Source organism: Tyto alba, unplaced genomic scaffold (assembly GCF_018691265.1).
Source record: "Tyto alba isolate M040663 unplaced genomic scaffold, T.alba_DEE_v4.0 Super-Scaffold_44, whole genome shotgun sequence".
NCBI classification, from domain to species: Eukaryota; Metazoa; Chordata; class Aves; order Strigiformes; family Tytonidae; genus Tyto; species Tyto alba.
The window spans coordinates 14975254-14996160 of record NW_024881320.1 but is presented as its reverse complement, the minus strand read 5'-3'; the positions used below and the strand labels follow the sequence as shown (position 1 = coordinate 14996160).

Sequence of the window (20907 nt, the reverse complement as noted above, 5' to 3'; positions counted from 1 at the left end):
GTTCGTTAGCGCTGCCTTAACATGCTCCTCTGGGGGGGGGACGCTCAAGGGGAAAGTTCTCCTTTGTATTTTAAAAGTGTTCCAAAATGCCATGGAAATATTTCTGTTTTGGCCGTGACTTCTTGGGGAAAGTACTTAACTCAGCGGGACTCGCGCTGAGGCACTTTACTGGAGAGGAAGAGATTTAAGCGGGTGTTTAAGGGAAAGCCTGTGATTAAGTGCCCTGCTGAGATGGTCCCACCAAGTCTTTCTGCTTCTGCCAGCCCTTCCCTTTGCCATTGAGTGACATCTCAGCACGATTCCCTTTTTTTTTTTTTTTTTTTTTTGAGCATCCTCAATGCTGAGGATCCTCTTTGGGGCCGAGCAAGGCTGTTTGCTGGGGCAGGTCGGGGGGGACCCATGTGCTGGCAGTCTCCTGTCTATCCAGAGACGAAGCTGCCCAGGGAAATAGATCCCTCCTGTGACAGCATTATTAATTTTTTATTAATAATAATTATTATTACTATTCCAAAGCGGAGTTGGGTTTTACTGAAGCAGCCTTCTTGATCAAAAGGCTTGCTTCTTCCTTCTCTTCAAAAGAAGGCTGTTTTTAAATTTTCTTTTCCTTCCTGAAGTTCAAAATAGCAGGAGAATCATGGCACAGAGAATATATTAGGCTCCTTCAAAGGCAAGGAGAGGTCAAAGCACCTTTGCACATCCCCGTGCACCCAGCCAGCCCTCTCAGAGCCGATTACGAGTGCACCCTTTCAAAAGGCAGCAAGTGCCACCCGGAGCATCAAGTATTTTCGGATGACTTGTTTGCAGCCAGGGCTTTAGATAAGCTGCTGGGGCCCGTGGCTGCTTTGCATTCACCTGTCTCTTAGCTCTTTTCCCTGCAGCTGTAGAATAGCTCGTCTCCTGTGACACTATCTCCTTCAAATAAAAATGCATGGAGTTTGCTTTTTCGAAATAACTTGTTTTTTCTGAAGCTGCGATGGAGTTGGAGCTACTTTTCGGGGAGGCTGATCCCCCTCCTCCTCCCCTTCCTCCCCTTGCGGTTTGGCTGCGCTGGCTGTAGTTATCTTGCGTGCCAGCTGCTCAGAAGAAAATTTTGCTGCCTAAGTAATATCCATCACAGGATGGTGCTTCCATCGGGTGGAGATAGCGAGCATGGGACGAGGGGAGCATCGTGCCTTCAGGGCTTTTCTATTTCCCCACGCTAATTTTGCTCTGCGGAGGCTCCTCTGTGCGAAGCGGGAGCCGGGTCGCTGCGAACTTCGGGCTGGGCAGCTGTGGCCAAAATTTTAGTGCTCGTGGCCAGTAACGAATTCCCTGGCTCCCCGTTGGGGGTTTCTTTGGGAGACTTGTGTAAGGGTTCAATTCAGAGATGGAGTTTGATGGGCAAAGTATTTTCACACCCAAGCGATGGCCCTGGAGGGGCCGGGCTCTGAGGGATGCTGATGCTCGACATCAGGTCTGCAGGCTCCCAGTTCAGCATTTCAGGGCACTGCAGGGCTGAAGCTTTTGGCTGCTGCTTTTCTCCTGGTCGTGGTCCAGCGAGGGTGGGTGGTGTTTTTCGGGGCCCCAGGGTGGAAGGGAACCATATACTGCTTTTGTTGAAAGCGATGGGAGCAGAGGGGGAAGGCGGCTCCCTGCTTGCCGGTGGGCACAGCAAAGAGGAGGGAAATGAAAGGGAAGTTGTTGTCCTGGGGCTGGAACATTTCCATGCTAAATCTTGGGGTGCTGGGGTTGTGTGGCTCAGAGAAGAGCTGCTTCGCTTCACTGGGAGGTTTTGGGGGTGGTAAATCCCAGTGAAAACAGCCCTGGGCATCCCTTGGTGGAGCTGTGGGGGACCTGGTGCCCTGATAGCACTGGCTGCCACTGGCATCCCAGTGGGGATAGCTGGCCCAGGAACCAGCCAAGCCTTTCTCCCCACCTCCAAGCTTTTAATTAGAGGAAAAAAAAAAAAAAATTAAAAAAAAGAATATAGGTGTGGTGTCCAACGTAGGCCAGCTTTTTCCTTAGACTGAGTCCTAACAAACTCATTGCAGCTCATGTCAGTGTGACCCCTGTTGTCCCGGCTGGCTGTCCCCACTGTCCTCGGGGTGGTGTTTAGGTGCAGAGGGCTTGGGGATCTCAAGTTGGGTGGTGCCACCGTTCTGCTTGGTTCACGCTGACGTAGCAGGGAGAGCATGTGTCAAGGGTGTGATACTTCTTATTGATTTTGAGGAAAACAAAGCCTAGGGATAAAAATCAACCCAAACCTCTCCCTTTGCTGCTCTTCCAGCCTTGTTTAATTTTCCATTTTGTGAAACGCATTTGTGGCTGTCTAGTTGCAAAAGCACAATTGCCAGACGTCAGTAAAAGAGAAAAACTAGCCAATATATGGAAATAGCTTGAAAACTTCCCAAATAACTCAGGCACGTGCAGACGTGTGCAGTACTTGTTCTTCCCCTCCCTGCCGTGGCTAGGCCTGCTCAAATGAAATCAAATAAGTCCCAGCTGGCCATATCTTTCTTAATATTCCCCAAAGATTTCTTCTTTTCTGTGAAATAGTAAAAATCAGTAAACTGACGGGGGATGTGGAAGCATCCGAGCAGCCCCGCCCTTTGCTCTGTCTTTCCTCAAGCACAGATGTAACCTACTAGCAGAGGTATTTTTATATTAAAGTACTTATTATTAATTCCCACTCTCTCCTTCTGTGTCTCCCCTGAGTGTATAGTGCCAGCTATCACCATGGTATCTGAGCTGGTTCCCCCATAAATCAATATACTAGTAAGTAATGAGCTTCCTGGGGTCTGGCATTTATCACTTTGGGGTGTTCAAATGATCCTATTTAATTTAATGGGCATTTATGTGGATGGTTGGGCAGAGGGAAGAAAAGCACAAAACAGCGGTAAGTAACAGCCTCGCGACCTGCGTGCAACCGCCGAACCATCACCTCTGGCTTTATTGCTGCTCCTGGCGTAGGAGCCAGGCTGAGATCTCCAACCCTACAGAGGTGATGGCCATCAATGTAGAGATGATGACCCTCAATATTGTGGGGGGAGGGGAAAAAACCCCAACGGGTGGGGGATGGATGAGGCTGTTTTCACATCGAGCGGCAAAAATACCCAGAGGCAGTGCTCCAGCTCTTCCTCACTCATCCCTCCCAAATTGTTCCTCTGCAAGTCGCTTTGGCTTTGCTCCCGTTGCTGATGTCTTCAGCCCACGCTGGTGAAATGCAGAGTGTTTATAAAGCAATTTGGGATTTGGCTTGCTTGGCTGAACACTTCAAAAACTCATTTTGAATAGAGAGTTGCATCTGCAGCAGGATGGGGCCGTGGGGCTGGGACTGTCCTAGTGCCGGGGAAAGCTGTGAGCTGAGGTTGCGCCGTGGGTCGAGGTGGGGACCCCTGGAAGGACCTTTGCATCGTCCCAACCTGCCTGGCCAGGCTGTCCCTGCTGCCTTCTCAGCTCTGGCTGGCGCTTGGCAGGATGCTGGGGCACGTGTCACCAACCTGCCTGCTCTGCTGACGGATGGGATGGAGAGGTTTAGGGGGAGAAGACAAGTATTTGTTTACGAATGCGTACTTCAGCGGTGAATAAGCCGCGATCTGTCTGAAGAAGCAAATCGTCTGCCTTTGTTTCTGGTGTCAAGCGTAGGCGGGCTCTGGCCTTGTGATCCGAGCATCTCTCGCTCGCAGCCGGCTGGGTACCTCAATGCCGTGGTTCAGCGTAGACCTCTTGAAGAGGAAAGGCAGAAGATGATGTGCGTGCCCCAGGAGCCGCGCTTTGTGCCTGCCGCTCCTGCCCAAATGGGGAGCGATTGACGGCAGACGAGGAACGAGAAGAAGCGAAATTGTTGAGCTCTGCCATGAAAAGGTTCTGCAGGTGGTGGCTGAATGGGCTCAGGTGCTGCATAATAGGTATCAACCGGGCTTTATCTCTGCTTTGGCAGCTCCTTATCCAGCAAGAAAACTCTTAACAAATACCGGTGCAGCGGTTGCTAGTTGAATTCATTCGGAGGAGTTATTCATCAAGGGGAGGAGAGAGGCACCTGGGCTGCCTCGGTGGCTCTACCGAGGTCTGAGGAGTGGCGGTGGCACGTCCCAAGCCCGCGGTGCTTCACCGTGTGCCGGGGCCACCCCGCTGGGTCTGAGCGGCGGCCGCTCCCCCTGTGCCGGGGCTCGCGCCGGCTGCGTCCGCTGCCTCCTTTAACGCGGCCCCTCTGTGAATGAAGTGCAGAGATGGCAATCTCGTCCGAAGAGGGCTGCGGGCTCCACTCCCGGGGTTATCTCTGCAGTTCAGATAGGCAGAAATTTGAGGATTTTTCTCTAAACAGCCCTTTTCCAGGAAAACAGCTGATCTTAACTCACTTTAGGGCTGAAGTCAAACCCCGCTCGAGCACTAATCTATTCATTGCATTTGCAATGTTGATTCATGACTAATGCAGACCACGAGCAACTTTCTGGAATGGTTTTCTCTGGGGAGCGGGGAGGGCTGCAGGAACTCCTTTGTGCACAGCCAGGTCATGGGAGGCGGCAGAAAGCCTGTTGCACTGCAGAGCTTAAAGCTTTACAGGGTTATTTAGCAAATTAGTGCAAAACCCCTTCACACTGTAAAGGTGGTGGAAAAAGAATTCATGTCTGTCATTATTTTGCACCCTTTCATTCCGGTTGCAGAAGCCCAAGGGTTTTCTTTATCACTTATTCCCAAGTAGGAGTTTAAGTGCTTGGATCCTAATCTTCAGACAAATTCATATTTGACTGCAGCCAAACTATTGCAGAAGATGGGGAGCGGCTGGTTTAGTTAGAGGAAGGTTGCGTTTGTAAATGCGGGTGCCTCGGGTTTGCAGTCGAGCTGGTGTGCTCAGGGTTGTGCTGAGACACCTGAGCAAGGAGAACCATCACTGAGGAGGCAGTTGCACGGGTATGAAGATGCCCTAAGATCCCCACCACAGCTCATGTCTGGCAAGGCTATTTCCAACACAACCTGTGACAATGTACTTTAAAGGATGCTGTTTTCTTTTCAAAACCCATGAGATATGGGACTGGTCCCGTTCCTGCTTTGCAGCCTGGCCTGAAAATTGTGCTCGGTGCCCGTGGAGAGATGTGGAGCTTTTGGTTTAGGAGCAGGAGGGTCTTATGTATCTGCGAGCTTCTGAAGAAGCAAGCAAGGTTTAATCTCATAACCACTATCCCAATCCCAATCAGTTTAATCCCCCAAAAAGCTGCGGAGAGCTCAACTTTCCCCAACTTTCTGGAGGCGAGCCTCTAACACCCCTGCTCTTGGGGGCTAATTGCTCACGGGGACCTTATTTGCATCCAGGTGATGGTCTTGGCCCTGTGGTAATGGGGGGGGAATGGCAACCGCGCTGTGGTTTGGGGGGACTGCTGTTGCCATTTCCAGTATCCCCAGGGAAAACATGGTGCAGCCTCCTGGGGGTTTTGCCTCATCGTACTGCTCTGAGCCAGCCTCGAGGTGAAAAATAAAAGCAGGGATTTACCATGATGTTGCGTTCCCGATTTCTCTGGATTTGCTGCCCAGGGGAAGTCTCTGTGGGGCTGGGCTGCTCACCCGTCCGGAGGGCTGTGCTGAGCATCGCTGCCCCTGGTGTGCCTCTTCTTCCTCGCCCAAGCTGGGGGGCTGAGCTGTCCCCTCTCCCCGTCTGAGCAACATGGTACCCAGGCACACCGCGGGCGGCTCGGGGTGATGCTCCCCAGCCCTTGCAAAGAGGCACAGCTCAGGCTGGTTATTTCCACCCAAAAAGGGCAAACCCCCTTATCTCCCAGGGGACAAATCCAGATGGGTCCACGCTGGCATTCCTGGGGCTGGAGGAGATGGGCAAGGGGGAAAGTGGTGGAGATGAGCAAGGATGCAGCAGGGCAAAAGCAGAGGAATTCAAACCTGTAACTTTTTATTTGTTAACTAGAACAGGATCAAATTAACATCTGCGGTCACCGAACCCTCTTTAATGAGATGTGTCGGGTGCTTTATTTCCCGGGCACAGGTATCCAGTCTCATCTTTCTAAAGTTGTCTGTAATGAGCGTGGGTGGATATAGAAAAGCAAAAAAGCCCTTTTTTGTGGGCGGGAGTTGAGGCAGCATCCACCCACGTACTCCATTATGATATTCAAATGTCAATATATTTTTAATTGGTTTATATCCCCCCCCTCCCCCTCCAGCTGCCTTTGGTAATTAAGGCTCTGTAAATAGATTTTACTGTAATTGGTACGAGAAGGAAAATTGGAGGACATTGTACAGTGCATTGGTTGTTTTTTTTTTTTTTTTTTCCTTTCCCTCCCTGTCTTTCCTCTTTTGACTCATATTACATCTGTGAGTATTGTATCCTCCGAGGGAAGAGGCGGGGAGCCGCGGCCAGTTTTGCACAAAAAGTCTGAAGCAAGAGGACCAGGTGGTTTGCTTGTGGCTGGGACATGGGGGGAGAGCCGGGAACCAGCCCAGGTTACCCCTTACGGGGCTTGGCCCCCCGGGGATGGTACCAGCACGCACCAGCGAGCAGCACAAGCTCCCTCCAAGTGCCAAACTGGGGAGAGCCCCCAGTTTCCTCGCTGAATCTCCAGTCTGCCTTGAGATGTAGCCAAAGCTCTTGCGGTTATTTATAGTTCCCTGCCACAGCCGCTGTCTTTATAATTTGGGGATGTTTCTTGGCGGGGGTTTATAAACCATGTTTTTCTCCTCTCTTTTCCTGTTCTTTCAGCCTGTGTAAAGGACGGACTCTCTACTCAGTGGTGAGAGACGCCAAAATCGTCCTGGATGTCAACAAGACAAGGCAGATAGCACAAGAAATTGTGAAGGTACGGTATGGTGTGGGGGCAGCTTGGCGTTGATGGGGGTCCGGATCCGACCGAGAGCCCAGCTAAGCTGCTCTGGGGAGCGGGAGTGAAGAAGCCAAGGAGGCTGGGCAGGACAGCACCTCTTGGCTTTAAAATTCGGGTCTCTTAGACCTCCCTCACCCACGCTGAGCTGAAGTGGGGTGGCACCAAGACTTCCTGTGGGCTCTGGGTGCAGCGGTGAGCTTGGGGCTCATCCTAGTCACAGCTCCTCTTCCCCCTCGGAAGCTCAGGTGTTTAAGTCCAGCTTTGCTGCTGTGAGTGAGTTTCTGGTTGGATATTCCTCTCTTCTTGGAAAAAAACCCAAACATCTGCTGTTGGTCTGAGGTTTCCACGTCTCTGTAGTGGAAGCATCCCTGCAGCCAAGGTGCCTGAAGGAGTCAGTGCCGTGGTGCTTGTGGCAGGGGGCTGTGCGTGCCACGAGGCAGAGTGTGTGTACATTTTTCAGAGCTAAAAAAGCTTTTCCTTTCACAGAGATGACTCAAAGTGCATCTTTGACACTTCAGACGCGACCGTGTAAATAGATGCTGGGGAGGATCCTCACACGGCAGGGTCAAGTGGCTGGGAAGTTGGGTCCTGAGCCATCAAAGCTTCTCAGCAAGTGTCTGCAACAGCTCGTTTTCCCAGGACGTGTTGAGCCATCAGCCAGAGTAGGGTTGTAGCGTGGTTCCAAACATATTTAACACCAAATGATACCAAAAGTAATTGGCATGTGTCCTACCATGGGAGCCACGACACCAGTTCTGTGTCCGGCTCAAGGTCAGCCAGCACCTCTGGCCCACAGCAAGACCAAATCATCTGAGGCTGAGCTCATGTTTAATATATTTCTATGGGGAAAAAAACAAAACAAAAAAAAACAAAAGAAGTTTTTCTAGCAGATCTTAAATCCCCTTAGGTATTCAAATTCATGTTATAAAATAGAATATGTTCTGCAGATATATCCTGAATGATGCCACTCCCCTGCTTGTCCTCGTGCTGTCTCTTCTTATATTGCCTATTTTGTATTTATTTACACCCAGATTTAGCAAGGTGCATGCTGTTTTTAAAATTCTGTAAATTCCCCCAAAATCTCTGGGCTCCAGGCAGGAGCTGACAGTTGAGCATAGGTTTAACTGCTTTGCTGAGCCAGCGTTGCAAGGGGCGTCTTGGAGTGGCAAAGCTATGGCTGAATTTGGGGTGTCTGAGACAGCTGAGGGCCTTTGCTTCCTTTCTATTTTTGATCAGTATTTTCCACTTCTTAAAGATGGATTTTTCCCACTGAGGAAATGTTTGAGGCATCCCATAGGTTTGCCTTCTATTTTTCCCCCCGACTACCTCGACGCTTGTGCTCAGGGCTCTCACCTCCCAGATGTTCACAGCGGGCGGTAATGGCTCGGTTCAGCCCCTTTCTCTGTGTGGGTTGAGTTGCTTCATGTGGGTTGGGGTGTCGAGTACTCGGCTAAGAGACCGTTGTCTTCTGCAGCTGCATGTGCATTAGGAATGGGTCGGAAACCTCAAATTCTCGTGGTGTTGTGAGACATCGCCAGCACTGGGGAAGCGTCACTGGAGCTGTGAGACGAAAGCATCACCATGAAGAATGTCACCCACGAGATCTGCTGAAGCAAAAGAGCACAACTGCACGTAGACGTGGTTGTAGCTCCACCACTTCTCTGCATCTCCTCTCCTCCTTGGGAGTATGGGGTTGGGTGCTCCTGCTGCAATGGGCTGCAGGGTGAAGGGGCTTTGTGTCTGACCCAGGTTCCTGTAGGAGTTAGCAGAAGTTCAAAGGCAAATCTGTGCAACATGGGTGCTGAGCCCAGGCTCTGCCTGTGCTCCAGAGGGATTTTAAGACAGCAGCTCCTGCTCACGGGAAAGGTCCATCACATCCCAGTCGCAGCTGCCCCGGTGCTGTGTCCTGGACACACGGCCCGTTGCTGGCGTGCTCCAGGAGGAGCAGTTTCTCTGCCTTCCCGCCCCTCCATGTCAGCCATCAGCAGACATTAAGGATGTTTTAGTGGACTTGGAGGTAGCTGGTGTGGAGAAAAGAAGGAAAACCCCAACATCTTGATTTGGTTGGGCTTGGGGCAGCATTGCCTGGAGGAGCTGGAGGCAGGACCATGACAGAGGCTTCTGCTCTGCTACCTGGCAGTTGTTTGACTTTATCCTTTGAGTCCCTGTATGCAACAGGAGAGCTGTTAAGTTTATTGGATTAGCAGGTGCAAGAGCTCTCATTATGATGTGATCCTCCGGAGGCAAAAGTTAATTTATTTAAGAAGTGAAGCCGGCAGAGGGAGCTGGCTTTTCATGCACGCCGGGCAGCCGAGCAAATTAAGGCATTACTGGGCTGAGAGTGTTTTCTCACAGATCATCCTGGGGGTGAAGGCGGCAGGGCTGGAATTTGCAGTGGGATCTGTGTGATGCCCTGTGGAGCAAGGCGAGGGATTTGAGTTTGTCGAGATCTCCGCGAGAAATGCCTTCAGCAAAGGCTTACCTGTGTTTGATGGTTGCATGGGAGATGTGTTCCCATCCATGCTGTTTGACCATGGGTGCAAAGTCCCTGCTGCCTGCTCTGAGCTCCTGTCAACCCTGGCCGATGGGAGGGGGCTGCAGAGCATCCCCATGGCACTGGGTCTCATCCTGTCCTATGATGGATGCTCAGGGCCCTGCACTGCACCTTGCAGGAGGAACAGGCTCATGGCATTGAAATGCTGTCGCTTGCACAACACTGGCACTTTGTGAAGGTGACAGTGACATTTTAAAGCAGATTTTTAAACCTCATAATTATTTCATGTGCTGGGACCCAGAGACCCCTAATTAATTCCAGTGCCTGGAATGGTCCTGGCATCCAGCTGCAGCTGTGGCATCTCAGGGCCAGCTGCAGCCCCAAATCCTTTTCTTCTTCCAGCATCCCTTAGCAGAGGCTCTTCAGGATTTGATTGCTGAGGGGTGCAGTTAAACCCAATGACTTGCTGGGTTGGGGTGTTCGCTGTCCCCAGCAGCACATTGTCCCTGGCTGTCCCCAGCCTTTCCCACTGCTGGAGCAGAGCCCTGAGGGTCTGTGCTGCTAGTGAGTCCTTGGTACTTTCAGGATTTTTTACCACATCCTGGACATTTGCATCTGAGTATTTGTGGGGTTTTCAGGTTGCTTTCCCAATTTTTCCAGATTGTTTCTGAATTTGGATTGTGCCTCCCAGCTCCACACTGGCTGCAAACTTAAAAATATATTCTTGTTCCACTGCCTGCGTGGTTAATGATAATACTCGAAAAGATCAGACCTAGGATGGATCCCATGGAAATCCAGTTAATAAATCCCCCCGTGTTAGTGAAAGACAACTGATATTTGCTCTTAAGCAACAGTTTGCTGGCCCATTTGGTATTTATCCTTCAATAGCTTCTCTAGACAATTTGCCCTAGTCTGCTTATGAGAATGAAAAGTGAGACAACATCAAAAGCTCTGCTGAAGTCAGGATAAATGGCTTTAACCACCCTCCCTGTTCCCAGAACTGGTTATCCTGTTGAGTTGAACGTCCGCCACATGGAGCTGTCGGCAGTCTGCTTGATTTGCCGATGCTAAACAAGCCCGGTGCAGGGGAGTTTGGATTTCCCACCCATGGCCTTTTTTTGCATCATTAGCGATAATTTTAATTAACCACCAAGTAGCTTTTCCTAGGGGAAAAGAATTAAGGCAGGACTCCCGCGAGGCGCTTGTTTCCAGGCTAATGGTGTCGGTGTGCACATAGGAAGCACTAATGGCTCATCCACGGTATGTGATAGTGGCGATGGAGAGCTTTGACTTATTATCCTTCTGCTTCCAGCCCCAAAAGAGAATGAGGGCGAAAACATCATCATCATCAATTTCTCAGCAGAGGATTTCAGGAAAGTGATTGCCAGTTTGGTTTGCCGCTAATTTTTCGTGCATAACCAACGAGTCAGGAAGACGAGTGGGCACTGTCGCAGCTGAGGTGCCCACACCACGATCCCGTCACCCTCTGTGAGCACCACCCGATGCCCGTCCCAAGCCAGGGACCCCCCTGGACACCTGCCCTTTCTGCAGGGACATTTGGGGACATGCAGCCTCTGGCTGTGGCCCAGCTGTATCTCAGAAGTGTGGACATGCCGCTGTGGCACAGGGATGCTCGCCCTGGCTTGGAAGTTGTGGGGCTGCCCCTGCTCTGGCGTTATCCTGACTGTCTGTGCTGCTTTTTCAATTTTGGGATATTTTTCTGCCTCTTCCGTCCTAGGGAATGGGCTACCTGCATGCCAAGGGGATCCTCCACAAGGACCTCAAGTCAAAAAATGTTTTCTACGACAACGGGAAGGTGGTGATCACAGACTTCGGCCTCTTCAGCATCTCGGGAGTTCTCCAAGCAGGCAGGTAGGACACGGTGTGCTGGAAATACTGGCATTCCTCCCCAAGCCCCAAAACCTCCCGTGCAAGTGCCTTTCTGGGTCTGCAGCCCCGTTAGTCTTGAGGACAAAGTGCCTTTGAATGTCCTGGGGCTGCCCCAGGTATTGCACAATCTCACCTCCCGGGATTTTGCTTTTGAGGAGGTTTGCTTTAGGAAAAGAGCAAGACGTGTAGCTCCTGCAGAGCACAAGTGGTGCTCCCCAAAACGCAGCTCCATGCTCAACGCCAGTGATGGGTTTGCAGTGCAAAACCCCAGAGGGCTGGGATTTCCACAGCAGGGTGGTTCTGGGCTCAGCACCGAGCAGCGAAAACAAACTGCTCTGCTCCTTGGGTGCAAGAGTCGTGCCTTGTTTTGGTTTCGTTTAGTTTTTAAACCTAGTGTTGGGAAGGCAGAGTTGCTTTTTGTCGGTAGGAAGGAGCATGATGCTGCGTGCAAGTCTCCGATAGTTTGGCTGAGGGAGGCAGGATCTGGCTCAGGGCAGGGTCTCTTGGACCCAACCTCTTCCCACAGGATGCATCGTTTCCATGTCCAAACCACCCTGCAGCCATCTGGGAGATGCTCCTCAGGCTCCATTTCACCAGGAACAGCAAAGCTGGTTCATTCCTTGACCTTTCCCTGACACTGTTATTATAATCCCCCGGCATCTGCCTCCTCTCCTGCCTCTGGGCTGATGAGCACTGCAGCCAGCGTGGCAGCCCAGGTCGAGCAGTCTCGTCCCCGTGATTGTCCCCTGGCCACTCTGGTGACCTTTCGGGTGCTGCAGACATCTGGCCATGGTATCTGTGCTGAGCTAGGGCGTGGAGCAAGACATGGAGAAAATTAGAGCCAACCTCAGGACATTTACAGCGTTGTGACATTTTTTGGTCTCTTTGGGTTTAGAATCAAGCCCATTTGGTAAATGTTCCTTATTAAATGTTGTTTGTTTTGTTTTGTTTTGTTTTTTTCCCAGTGTTTTGGGAGGTTTTCCAGCTGTAGGCATGGCAGAGCAAAGAGTTTCAGCAGCCGTGGAAAGGAAGAAAAGCAAAGCTAAAGGGGGGGAAAGGAAACAGAAGAGGGGAAAAAAACACCAAGGATTCTATTTTCCTTTTTTGTTGAAACTAAAAACAAGAGCATTGCTGGCTTTTCCCAGCGGGAGCATGCTTTTTCACTAGACTCTTTGTGTCAGAAGCAGCACGGGCCAAGGGCAGCGTTATCGGCGCCGGCAGCTCAGGCAGGTTTCCTCCGGCTGCGCGGTACTCACCTCCTGGCCCTCTTGGTCCCCATCACCCCACACGGTAGGGTTTGTTGCTGGAGAGGTTGTCGTGGCTGATCATCACTTTATGGCAAAATTGCTGAGGAGATAAAATGCACTGGGGAAACGATATATTTTTTTCTAATTCCTGTGTGACGAAGTCAAGGGATTAGAGGAAAAGGCGATGGCCGCTTCTCTCCATCCCACACCTCTCGTGTCAAGGCAGGCAGCCAGCCTTTCCGTTCTGCTTGTATAAATATCATCTGGTTTTAGCACAAACTTAGCCAAAAGCTTAAGAAGTCCAAGAAATCCAGCAATGCTGCTGCTCTCTCCATAGCAGAGAAGTGAGCTTCAGCATTGGTTTAGCAGCTGGGCAAGGGGTTTGGGACTTAGGGCCTGCCTGGGTGAGGTTGCAGCTCATTCCAGCAGTGGTAAAAGGGTTTGGGCAGAAATGGTCAAATTTTGCCAGGGACCTTTACTGGGAAGGTCAGAGATGCTCTAGAGATAAAATGGGAGACACAAGAGGCTGGAGAAATGAGGTGTCGATGGGGCAGAACAATGAGTGTCTGTCTCTGCTCAAGATTGGGGTGTTATCTGCAGGGTAAAGTCCAGGAGATTGTTCAGGAGAGGAAAGATGGCAACGTGGGGGTGGTCAGAAATGCAAGGCTGGACAAGAATGAGCAGGATTTTGCTAGAAAAATGGAAAAGATGGGCAACTTTTTGCTCTGAGGAGCTTTCAGTGTACCTGCCCTGGACTGCTGGTGGAGAGCTGAGAGGTGGCTTTGGGAATCCACAAGCATCAGTCACAATGAATTTTGAAGTAGCAAGTGTCTGCAGGTCTGATTTCCCTTCTCTGCGTATTTTTTTTTACCGGTTATGGTTTCTCTCAGAGGAAGAAGAATGATAAAACCTAGTTTGGGGTCCTCAGAGGCTTGCACAGACGAGCACGTATGGAGGAGGGAGCAATTTTTGCAGAACAAGTTAGGGACGGGGATGTTGCTTCAGATGTGAATGAGAGATACAAACTGGCCTGTTTTCACTAAGGTTCAAAAAAGACATGGCTTAAAAATCCCCCCTCATCCTCCTAGACCAAGCTTACCTTGAGTTCATGAAAGCATCTAGCACAAGCAGTTTGCAGTGTCCATCCGTGCCATGACATGCTTGCGCTGCTGAAAAACGAGATGACTATCACAACTAAAATACTTTTTGCAGAGACTTCATAATGCGGTGTGTTGTTGTGGTGAAATTAGATTTATTTCTCCTTTATTTAAATGTTGTTTGGCTTGGTAGGGCTGCTTTATAATTAGGAGGAGCGTGAGGTGGGCCTTGAGTGGTCTGAAGAGCTCTTCTGCTCTTGCTTTTGCCTTGGGGCTGGCTTGTCCTTCAGTGGGTTTAGAAGATGCTTGGCTGGTCGTGCTGCTTTCTGCTGGTGGAAGTGGCCAGGTCGGTTATGAAGTCAGGCAAACTTTTGTCATGAAACCTCAAATTGCTGTAATTGAGCCATGTTTGGGATTGCATTAAAGCTCAGCCCTCGTTGCTGGAAGCTGGTAAACCTGTAGCTGCGTGCTTGGGCGTACGTGAGCTTTGCAGAGGGATGAGGCTGGGCTCACGCAGGAGCTGTGGAGACAAATCTGGTCCCCAGAGCATCCCGAGGTGAGCCTGAACGCTGCTTGTGGGAAATCACAGCACTGGCTGACTTGAGTGAGCAAAAATAAAATCCCCAGGTGTGATCCCAGTTTTGGTGAGGGTGGAGGAGCAGATTTGAGTGCTGCCTGCTGCGTCCTGCTCCCCGCTGCCTGCCTGGAGATGGAGACTGTAGACCCAGGGAAGGATGAGTGAGCTCCTCCGCATCTTTTCTAATTGCCCCGGTGCTTAACGCTGCCTTGTAATTAAGAGCCACACAGGGCTGGAGGATGGTGGCAGGAGCCAGCTGGGGAGCTGAAAGCCTCCTCCCTGCGCCAAAGTGCTCTTGCCTGTGGCTCCTGGGGCCGGAGGGTCCGTGCCTCTCCGGAGCCGCTGATTGCAGCGGTGGCTCTGACGCAGCAGGGTGAAGAGGAGCTGTCAAGACCCGAGAGGGGGGCATGGAAGCTTCATCAGCGATTCCCTGCACTGGCAGCATCTTTCCCTAGGGAGGGGGTTCCTCCTCCGAACGCTGCCAGACCCGGGGGTGATGCCGGGGGCTGGGGATGGCTTTGTGGCCAGGAGGATCCGGACTGCGTCGTCTTGGAATTGTGCACATTGCGTGCACGCGGCCATGGGGGGAAAAGCCAGCCAAGGAGTCAGCGTTTGTGGTGGGAGCTTGTCATCCTGCCTTGGGGGTGGATGGAGAAGTCCAAAGCTGGGGGGTGTCCCCTGGGATTTTGGCCCCAGGCTGAAGTTCAGGAGGACAAATGACCCCACAACCATCCCTTACCCCTGCACATTAGCATCTTTGGGAGGTCATCAAAGCACAAACAGGGACAAATTCCTTGACACAAGCGAGCGAGCTCTTCCTTCTCTAGCCTGACATGACATGGGACAGTTTTTGTTACCTCCTGAAAAACTATGGTGCCAAATTTGGGCTCGGACACACGATCAATCTGTTTCACGTGTTACCACCACTGGCGGTCACTGCCCATTTCCCCGCTCGGAGACACTTTTTAAGCCAGCAGTGCATCCTAGGTGCCTGCTGCAGGACATAAAGGATGAAGAAGAAAGCAATGTCATCCTCAACTGTTGACCAAAGGCGCCTAATGTATTTGTACCGAGCAGGGGGACCTTGAGGAGGAGAAGATGGCTGAGGCTAGCTGAGGGGCTGGTGAGGGGGATTAAAGATGAAGTGAAATCCTGGGTGGCAGCCTGGGATTTGGTAGCAATGTCACAGCAAGGATTGGCCACTACATGCCGTGGGGCAGGTGACTAGCAAAGCCAGGCTGCTCCCAGGGGTGATGGTGTGGGAGGATTGGACATGAAGGTGGGCTAGAGGGGCTGTCTGGGGGCAAACACCTGAAAACTCTGATTTCCAGGGCATTATTATAAGGTGGGTTTGGTCAGAAGAGACCCTTAGAGGTCCCCAGTCCAACCTCCTGCTAAAACCACAGCGGCTCCAGCTCAGGTGTCAGCGCTGGTGGGATTTACCCCAGGTAACGCTTTGCTCCTCACTCTTTTAAGGTGTTTAGGTGCAATGGTCACAGAGAGGGCCCTGGAAGACCCTGGATGCCCATCACCAGCCCAGCAGAGCCAAAGCTACACCTCACCACCGTCCTGTGCCCGAATTGTGCCCTGCAGCCTGGCAGGGACAGGCACGAAGCCACTGTGCCAGCATTTCTCAGAGTTAAAACCTGACTTTGCAAGGATGCTGTAGGGAAAACCAGGCTTCCGTGCCCTGGGGAGAGGGTGGGAGGGCTGGGGATCTGCTCACCGGTGGTGCGGTGGTGATGTTCCCCCTCGCTTTACCCATGGCTTCGGCGCTGTGTTTTGGCAGGAGGGAGAACAAGCTGCGGATCCAGAACGGCTGGTTGTGCCACCTCGCCCCCGAGATCATCCGTCAGCTCTCGCCGGACACCGAGGAGGACAAGCTGCCCTTCTCCAAGCACTCGGATGTCTTTGCACTGGGGTGAGTCCCCACGAAGTGGGCAGGCTGCAGAGAACTGGCGCAGTTGTGTCAGGTGTGAGCTGCCCTGAGCATCTAGGAGGGGACGGGGACAGTGCTTACCACAGTGCCGGGGGAGGGACACACACACACACACACACACACTGCCTGAGGGAATCCTCATCACAAGGCTTGGAGCGCCTTCCTGCTTCAAGAAATTTTGAGTTAAACACCCCACTAAATCACCAAAACCTCCTGTTTCATCTGCAGACCAAGGTGGCTCTGGGCAGTGGGATCTGGAGCATCCCGGGGATGCCAGCCTGGCGTAATCGCTCCCCTGCATCCTCCTGGGGCGGGTACCAACGAGAAGGTGCCCTGGGTGTCAGCTGGGGGTGAAGAGGGTTGGGGACACTGGTCTGGGATCCCCCAAACACCCCGATTCCCCGCACCAGCCGGCTTCAAAGGGGCTGGCGGCAGCGGCTGCCTCTGCGAGCCGGGGCTGCCGGGGGAGGAGATGCCAAAAGGCCAAGGAAAGGAGAATTGATGAGTCTCCTTCAGCGAACCAGCTCATCGCTCCTGCCGTTTATCTGAAAGCAAGAATCCCTTATGGCAGGAGCCCAGTCACGCCCTGATAAAACCTTTCTGGAGGTGGACCCAGCAGATTAATTTTCTGGTGGATACCTTAAAGGCTGCAGGGATTAGCATGTGTGGGGCTGTTATCGGAGGCGATATTTCCATCAAACCCACAGTAATTACAGCTGAAAGGGTCTGGCTTTTTTCTTTTTTTTTTTTTCCCCAGCCCTGAGGTATAACTTTAGCACAAAAATAAAGAAGTAATTAAGGGATTGTATTGAACTAAGTAAGAGCTGGTTACTTAGACTTAGTTTTTCCTTTTTTTTTTTTTTTTTCTTTTTGAGTGTGAACTCTGCCCTTATGTAAAGCACGAGTTTCCTTAAAAGATTAAAAGATTTTCCCACATTTTTCCTCTTTCTTGTTTCTGCTGCCCTCCGCTGAGCCTGGGAGGCTCACAGATGATCTAGAGGGTTATTACCATCGCTGCTTCCCTCTAGGGATTTGGGGGATCAGCAACAGAAAGAGGAAAAGATTGTTTAAAGAAGACAGAAATGTTAAATTAAAGCATGTGTGAGGGCGGTGCGGAGTAGGGGGCTGAGGCTGGCAGCATATGCTTGCCGAAACCTGAGAGATCATGGCAATAATTAATATTAGATGCGTGGTCGTCTTGTGCAAAGGGAGATGGAACAGCAGACCGCTCTCCGTAGCACCATCCATACCCCAGGAAACACAGCCCAAATATTTTGGATGCATCTGAAAGATGAAAAATTAAGCCCCAAACTCCCAACTAGAAACTTGAGTTTAACTGCATTTGATGGGTTCGGGCACCTTCAAAATCCTCACTCCTATCTGAGTATCTCACCCTGTGCCACTGGGCCTGCCCTTTTCCAGCCCCCCAATTCTTCTGCGCCTGCAGCACCTATTGGTATCTCAGCTTATTCAAATTTTCGGAGATTTACTGCCAAATGGTGCATATTTTTCCAAAATCGGGAGAGCTGATTTCCAAAATCCAGGAGTCCCCCATCTGAGAGTGATCTTTCACTTATCAGACCCCCCTCCACCAGATTTTTCCACCCTGATGCCATTTTAACCCCGATTCTTGCTGCTTGAACTGGCCGTGATGGAATCCCTTGAAGGGAAGAGCAGCTCCGGGGAATTTGCCTTGGAAATCAGGACCAGCGCTGTGGGTGTCGGAGCTCATTCAGCCTCTGAGTGCCAGAAAATGAGGATGCAAAACTCCCAGGTGGTAGCGGGGGTGGAGGACCGTGGGGGCGGCCGCTGGCTCAGCTGGAGACGCCCTTGTTTTGGGATATTCCCTTGGATTTGGGAGTCCTCACGGGAAGGAGGGCTTGGCGTAGCAATAAGAGCGGTGCAGTGGCAGATGGCTGGGGGCTCATGTGTGCCATCACCCAGTGAGGGCGCCGGGGATAGTTCACGCCATGGCTTGGATGATTTTTTGTGGCTTGAAGTGCCTTTTGCAGAAGAAAAAGGGAAAAGTCGGAGCAAAAGTGACTGCTCGGGCATCATCCTTCCCTGGTGCTCGCTGCCCGGCACAGCTGGAGCAGGTGGCAGAGTCAGAAATGCCAGCCTGGCAGCTGGACTATGTATTTACCCCCCACATCATCTATTAAGCTGCTCCGTGGGCAGCGGGGCCAAGTGCTATTGCGGCCCGGCGGGAGATTCCCACTTGGTGTAAGAGGCTGGCTGGCGGCTCTGCCCGTGCTTCCCACCAACCTCCATCCTCCTGCTCACAGGCCAGGTTCTTCCCTGGTGTAAACAGGGGGCTGTGGCACGCCGGTGGCTTGCTCTTGGTCAAGTCGACAGCCTCAGTTTCCCCATCTGAAAAATGGGAGCGGAGATAGCTCTGTAATGAGTGCTGAGCACTTCTGGTGTCATATCTGGGGTGAAGCACCTCCTGGATGTCGGTGATTTTGGAGCAGGGAGAGATGGTGGACGGGGGTGCAATGGCCAGATGTCCCTCCCCGGGATGCTCCCCCCATCTCTAATCTCCGCTGTCTCCCAATAGCACAATCTGGTATGAGCTGCACGCACGGGAATGGCCCTTCAAGACGCAGCCAGCGGAGGCAATAATCTGGCAGGTGGGAAGAGGGATGAAGCCCAACCTCAGCCAGATCGGGATGGGCAAGGAGATCTCGGTAGGTGGTGTGGGGCAGGCGCTGGGACCCCGTGTGTGTGTGTGTGTGTGTGTGTGTGTGCATGGAGGGGGAATGTGCCCCACTGGTGCACGCCCTGGGTGGAGGGTCCCTTTGAGAAACACTCTGTGCTGCCCAGGATCTGCCAGCAAAAAAAGCAAGGGGCCTCTCTCCCTCCCCAGCTGGTGAGGCTGGTCCTGCTGCTGCGCCACAAGTGTCAACTTTGCAAGGGTGTGGCAACGGAGATGGGGTCCTCGTGCAATGGATGTGTCCCCTCCACCCCAGCCCTTCCCCAGGATGCGGTGATGGAGACGGGGTCCTCGCAGGGTGGACGTTTTGGGCGGGGGGGTGGGGGTGGGGGTTGGTGAGAGGGACTGGCTTGGTTTGCTCACACGCTCACATCTGTGTGGCTACAGGACATCCTCCTCTTCTGCTGGGCCTACGAGCAAGAGGAGAGACCCACCTTCACCAAGCTCATGGACATGCTGGAGAAACTGCCAAAGCGCAATCGTCGCCTTTCCCACCCCGGGCACTTCTGGAAGTCGGCAGAGTAAGTCCCTGCCCCTGCCTATCCCTCTCCCTGACAGCAGGCAGCTCTGCCTGCACTCCCAGAGACTCTGCTCTCACCGGTAACTGCTGGTGGTGGCACTGGGGGAGCCCAGGGACAAGCTGTGGGTACATTTGATGCCACCTGGGCGAGCAAGGGTGGGTAGGAAGGGTGGCCACGGAGTGCTGTACCCATGCCAGCTGTCACTGCAGTGCTGGCTGTCTTCACTAGGGTGAAAAAAACCCGTGAAAGTACTTGGAGATGATCAGGAGGAGCCTGGTGATGTGCTCTACCAATGCTGGGAGGAAGAAGCAGGGTAGGTCCAGTGGCAGGCTGGAGACAGGACCTTGGGGACATCAGCCAGGGCTCCTGTGCCTGCCCGTGCACCATGCTCAGAGCTGTTTTTCCCTTCTGGGAAGGTGTTTTTTCCTTCTTTTGATCAGATGAATTGATGCGGGGGATGTCCTGCACGGGGTCCCTCCCCAGCCCTGCAGCCTGTGTCAGGCATCCCAGCTTCCAGCGGTGGGAGGATGGAAGGTCTCTTCTTCCCCCACAGACAGCCCGTGGCCAAGTCCTGCTCCGTTTCATTGCTTTGGCTTAGTCACATCTCCCTGCTTCAGCAAACACTGCATAAATGGGTCCCCAGCCAGGGTTTCAGGATCTGGCCTGTTGGTAACAGCAGGAAAAATGCAGAAGAATCACTTAGAAACTAATTTTCTTCCCTTGAATTTGTCATATTATGACAAATAGGACCAAAATCCTAACCCATGTGGAGGTTGCATGCATGGGGGAGATTTTTCCTTCTCCCAGCATGCAACCCCGGACTGTGGAGGCTGGAAACTGGGGATGGGAGAGATGAGCTAAGGGAGAGAAGCAAGGCCACTTCAGACTACTTCAAGCATCCCTCCTGAACCCCAGCAAGGCTGAGATGCTGATTTTTCCTCCTGCATCTGATAACAAACCTCCTCGCTTCCTTATCTGTGTGGCAAGCATAGGCAGCCCCAAGGTTACGGGTGTAGCAAAAGCTGCTGGAGTGTCCCCTGTGCCACCTCCTGCCCCTGTGTGCTCAGGGCTGATGAGGGGCTCCCAGGAACAGCACAAAGCCAGCGGTCAGATGGCCCCCAAATCACCCAGAACGTAAGCTGTTAATCAGAAGGGAAGTTAATTACCAATCCACGCTCCGAGCAAGCACCAGGGTGGCTCCAGCAGCTGGGCAAGGAAAGCTGAAGGTTGATGAACCCCAAAGCAGCAAGCTGTGTAATTGCTTGGTTGGGTTTGGGAAGGATTTTGCAATCGCCGAGCCACGCTCTGCCTGCCATGGGCTGTGGCTGCCCGGCAGCTTCTTCTTAATTACAGGCTCCCTCTTTTGCTAAGCACAGGGAGAGGGAGGATGCTTCGGCTCACCACGCGCTTTCCACCCAAGCTGTGTCCTTCCTTAGGGACTCAGATCCAGCCACTGTTCCCATGTTAGGTCCCGGCTTCCCCGCGGGGTCCCTGCTTGCCCAGGAGCCCTGGCCGTGCGCAGGGATGAGCCGGCTGCGGTACCCGGGGGCTCTGCCATCCCTGCATGGAGGGGACAGGGGACAAAACCCCCTCGGGGGTCCTGCTGCTGGGAGAGCCTGGACGCAC

The 20907-nt window shown here is 52.4% G+C and overlaps 1 protein-coding gene across 3 annotated transcripts in view; it reads left to right on the top strand.

The window, feature by feature from the left end:
- Window positions 1-20907, top strand: part of KSR2 (kinase suppressor of ras 2) — an 88363-nt gene that overhangs the window by 62497 nt on the left and 4959 nt on the right. For 2 of the 3 annotated variants that reach the window (XM_042805244.1, XM_033001369.2), the window contains 5 exons: window positions 6683-6779; window positions 11036-11169; window positions 15898-16029; window positions 18605-18734; window positions 19148-19281. In XM_042805244.1, the coding sequence (XP_042661178.1) occupies window positions 6683-6779; window positions 11036-11169; window positions 15898-16029; window positions 18605-18734; window positions 19148-19281 (627 nt within the window). Of the gene's footprint in view, window positions 1-6682; window positions 6780-11035; window positions 11170-15897; window positions 16030-18604; window positions 18735-19147; window positions 19286-20907 lie in introns of those variants that run through there. The other variant, XM_042805243.1, reaches the window with a different exon arrangement.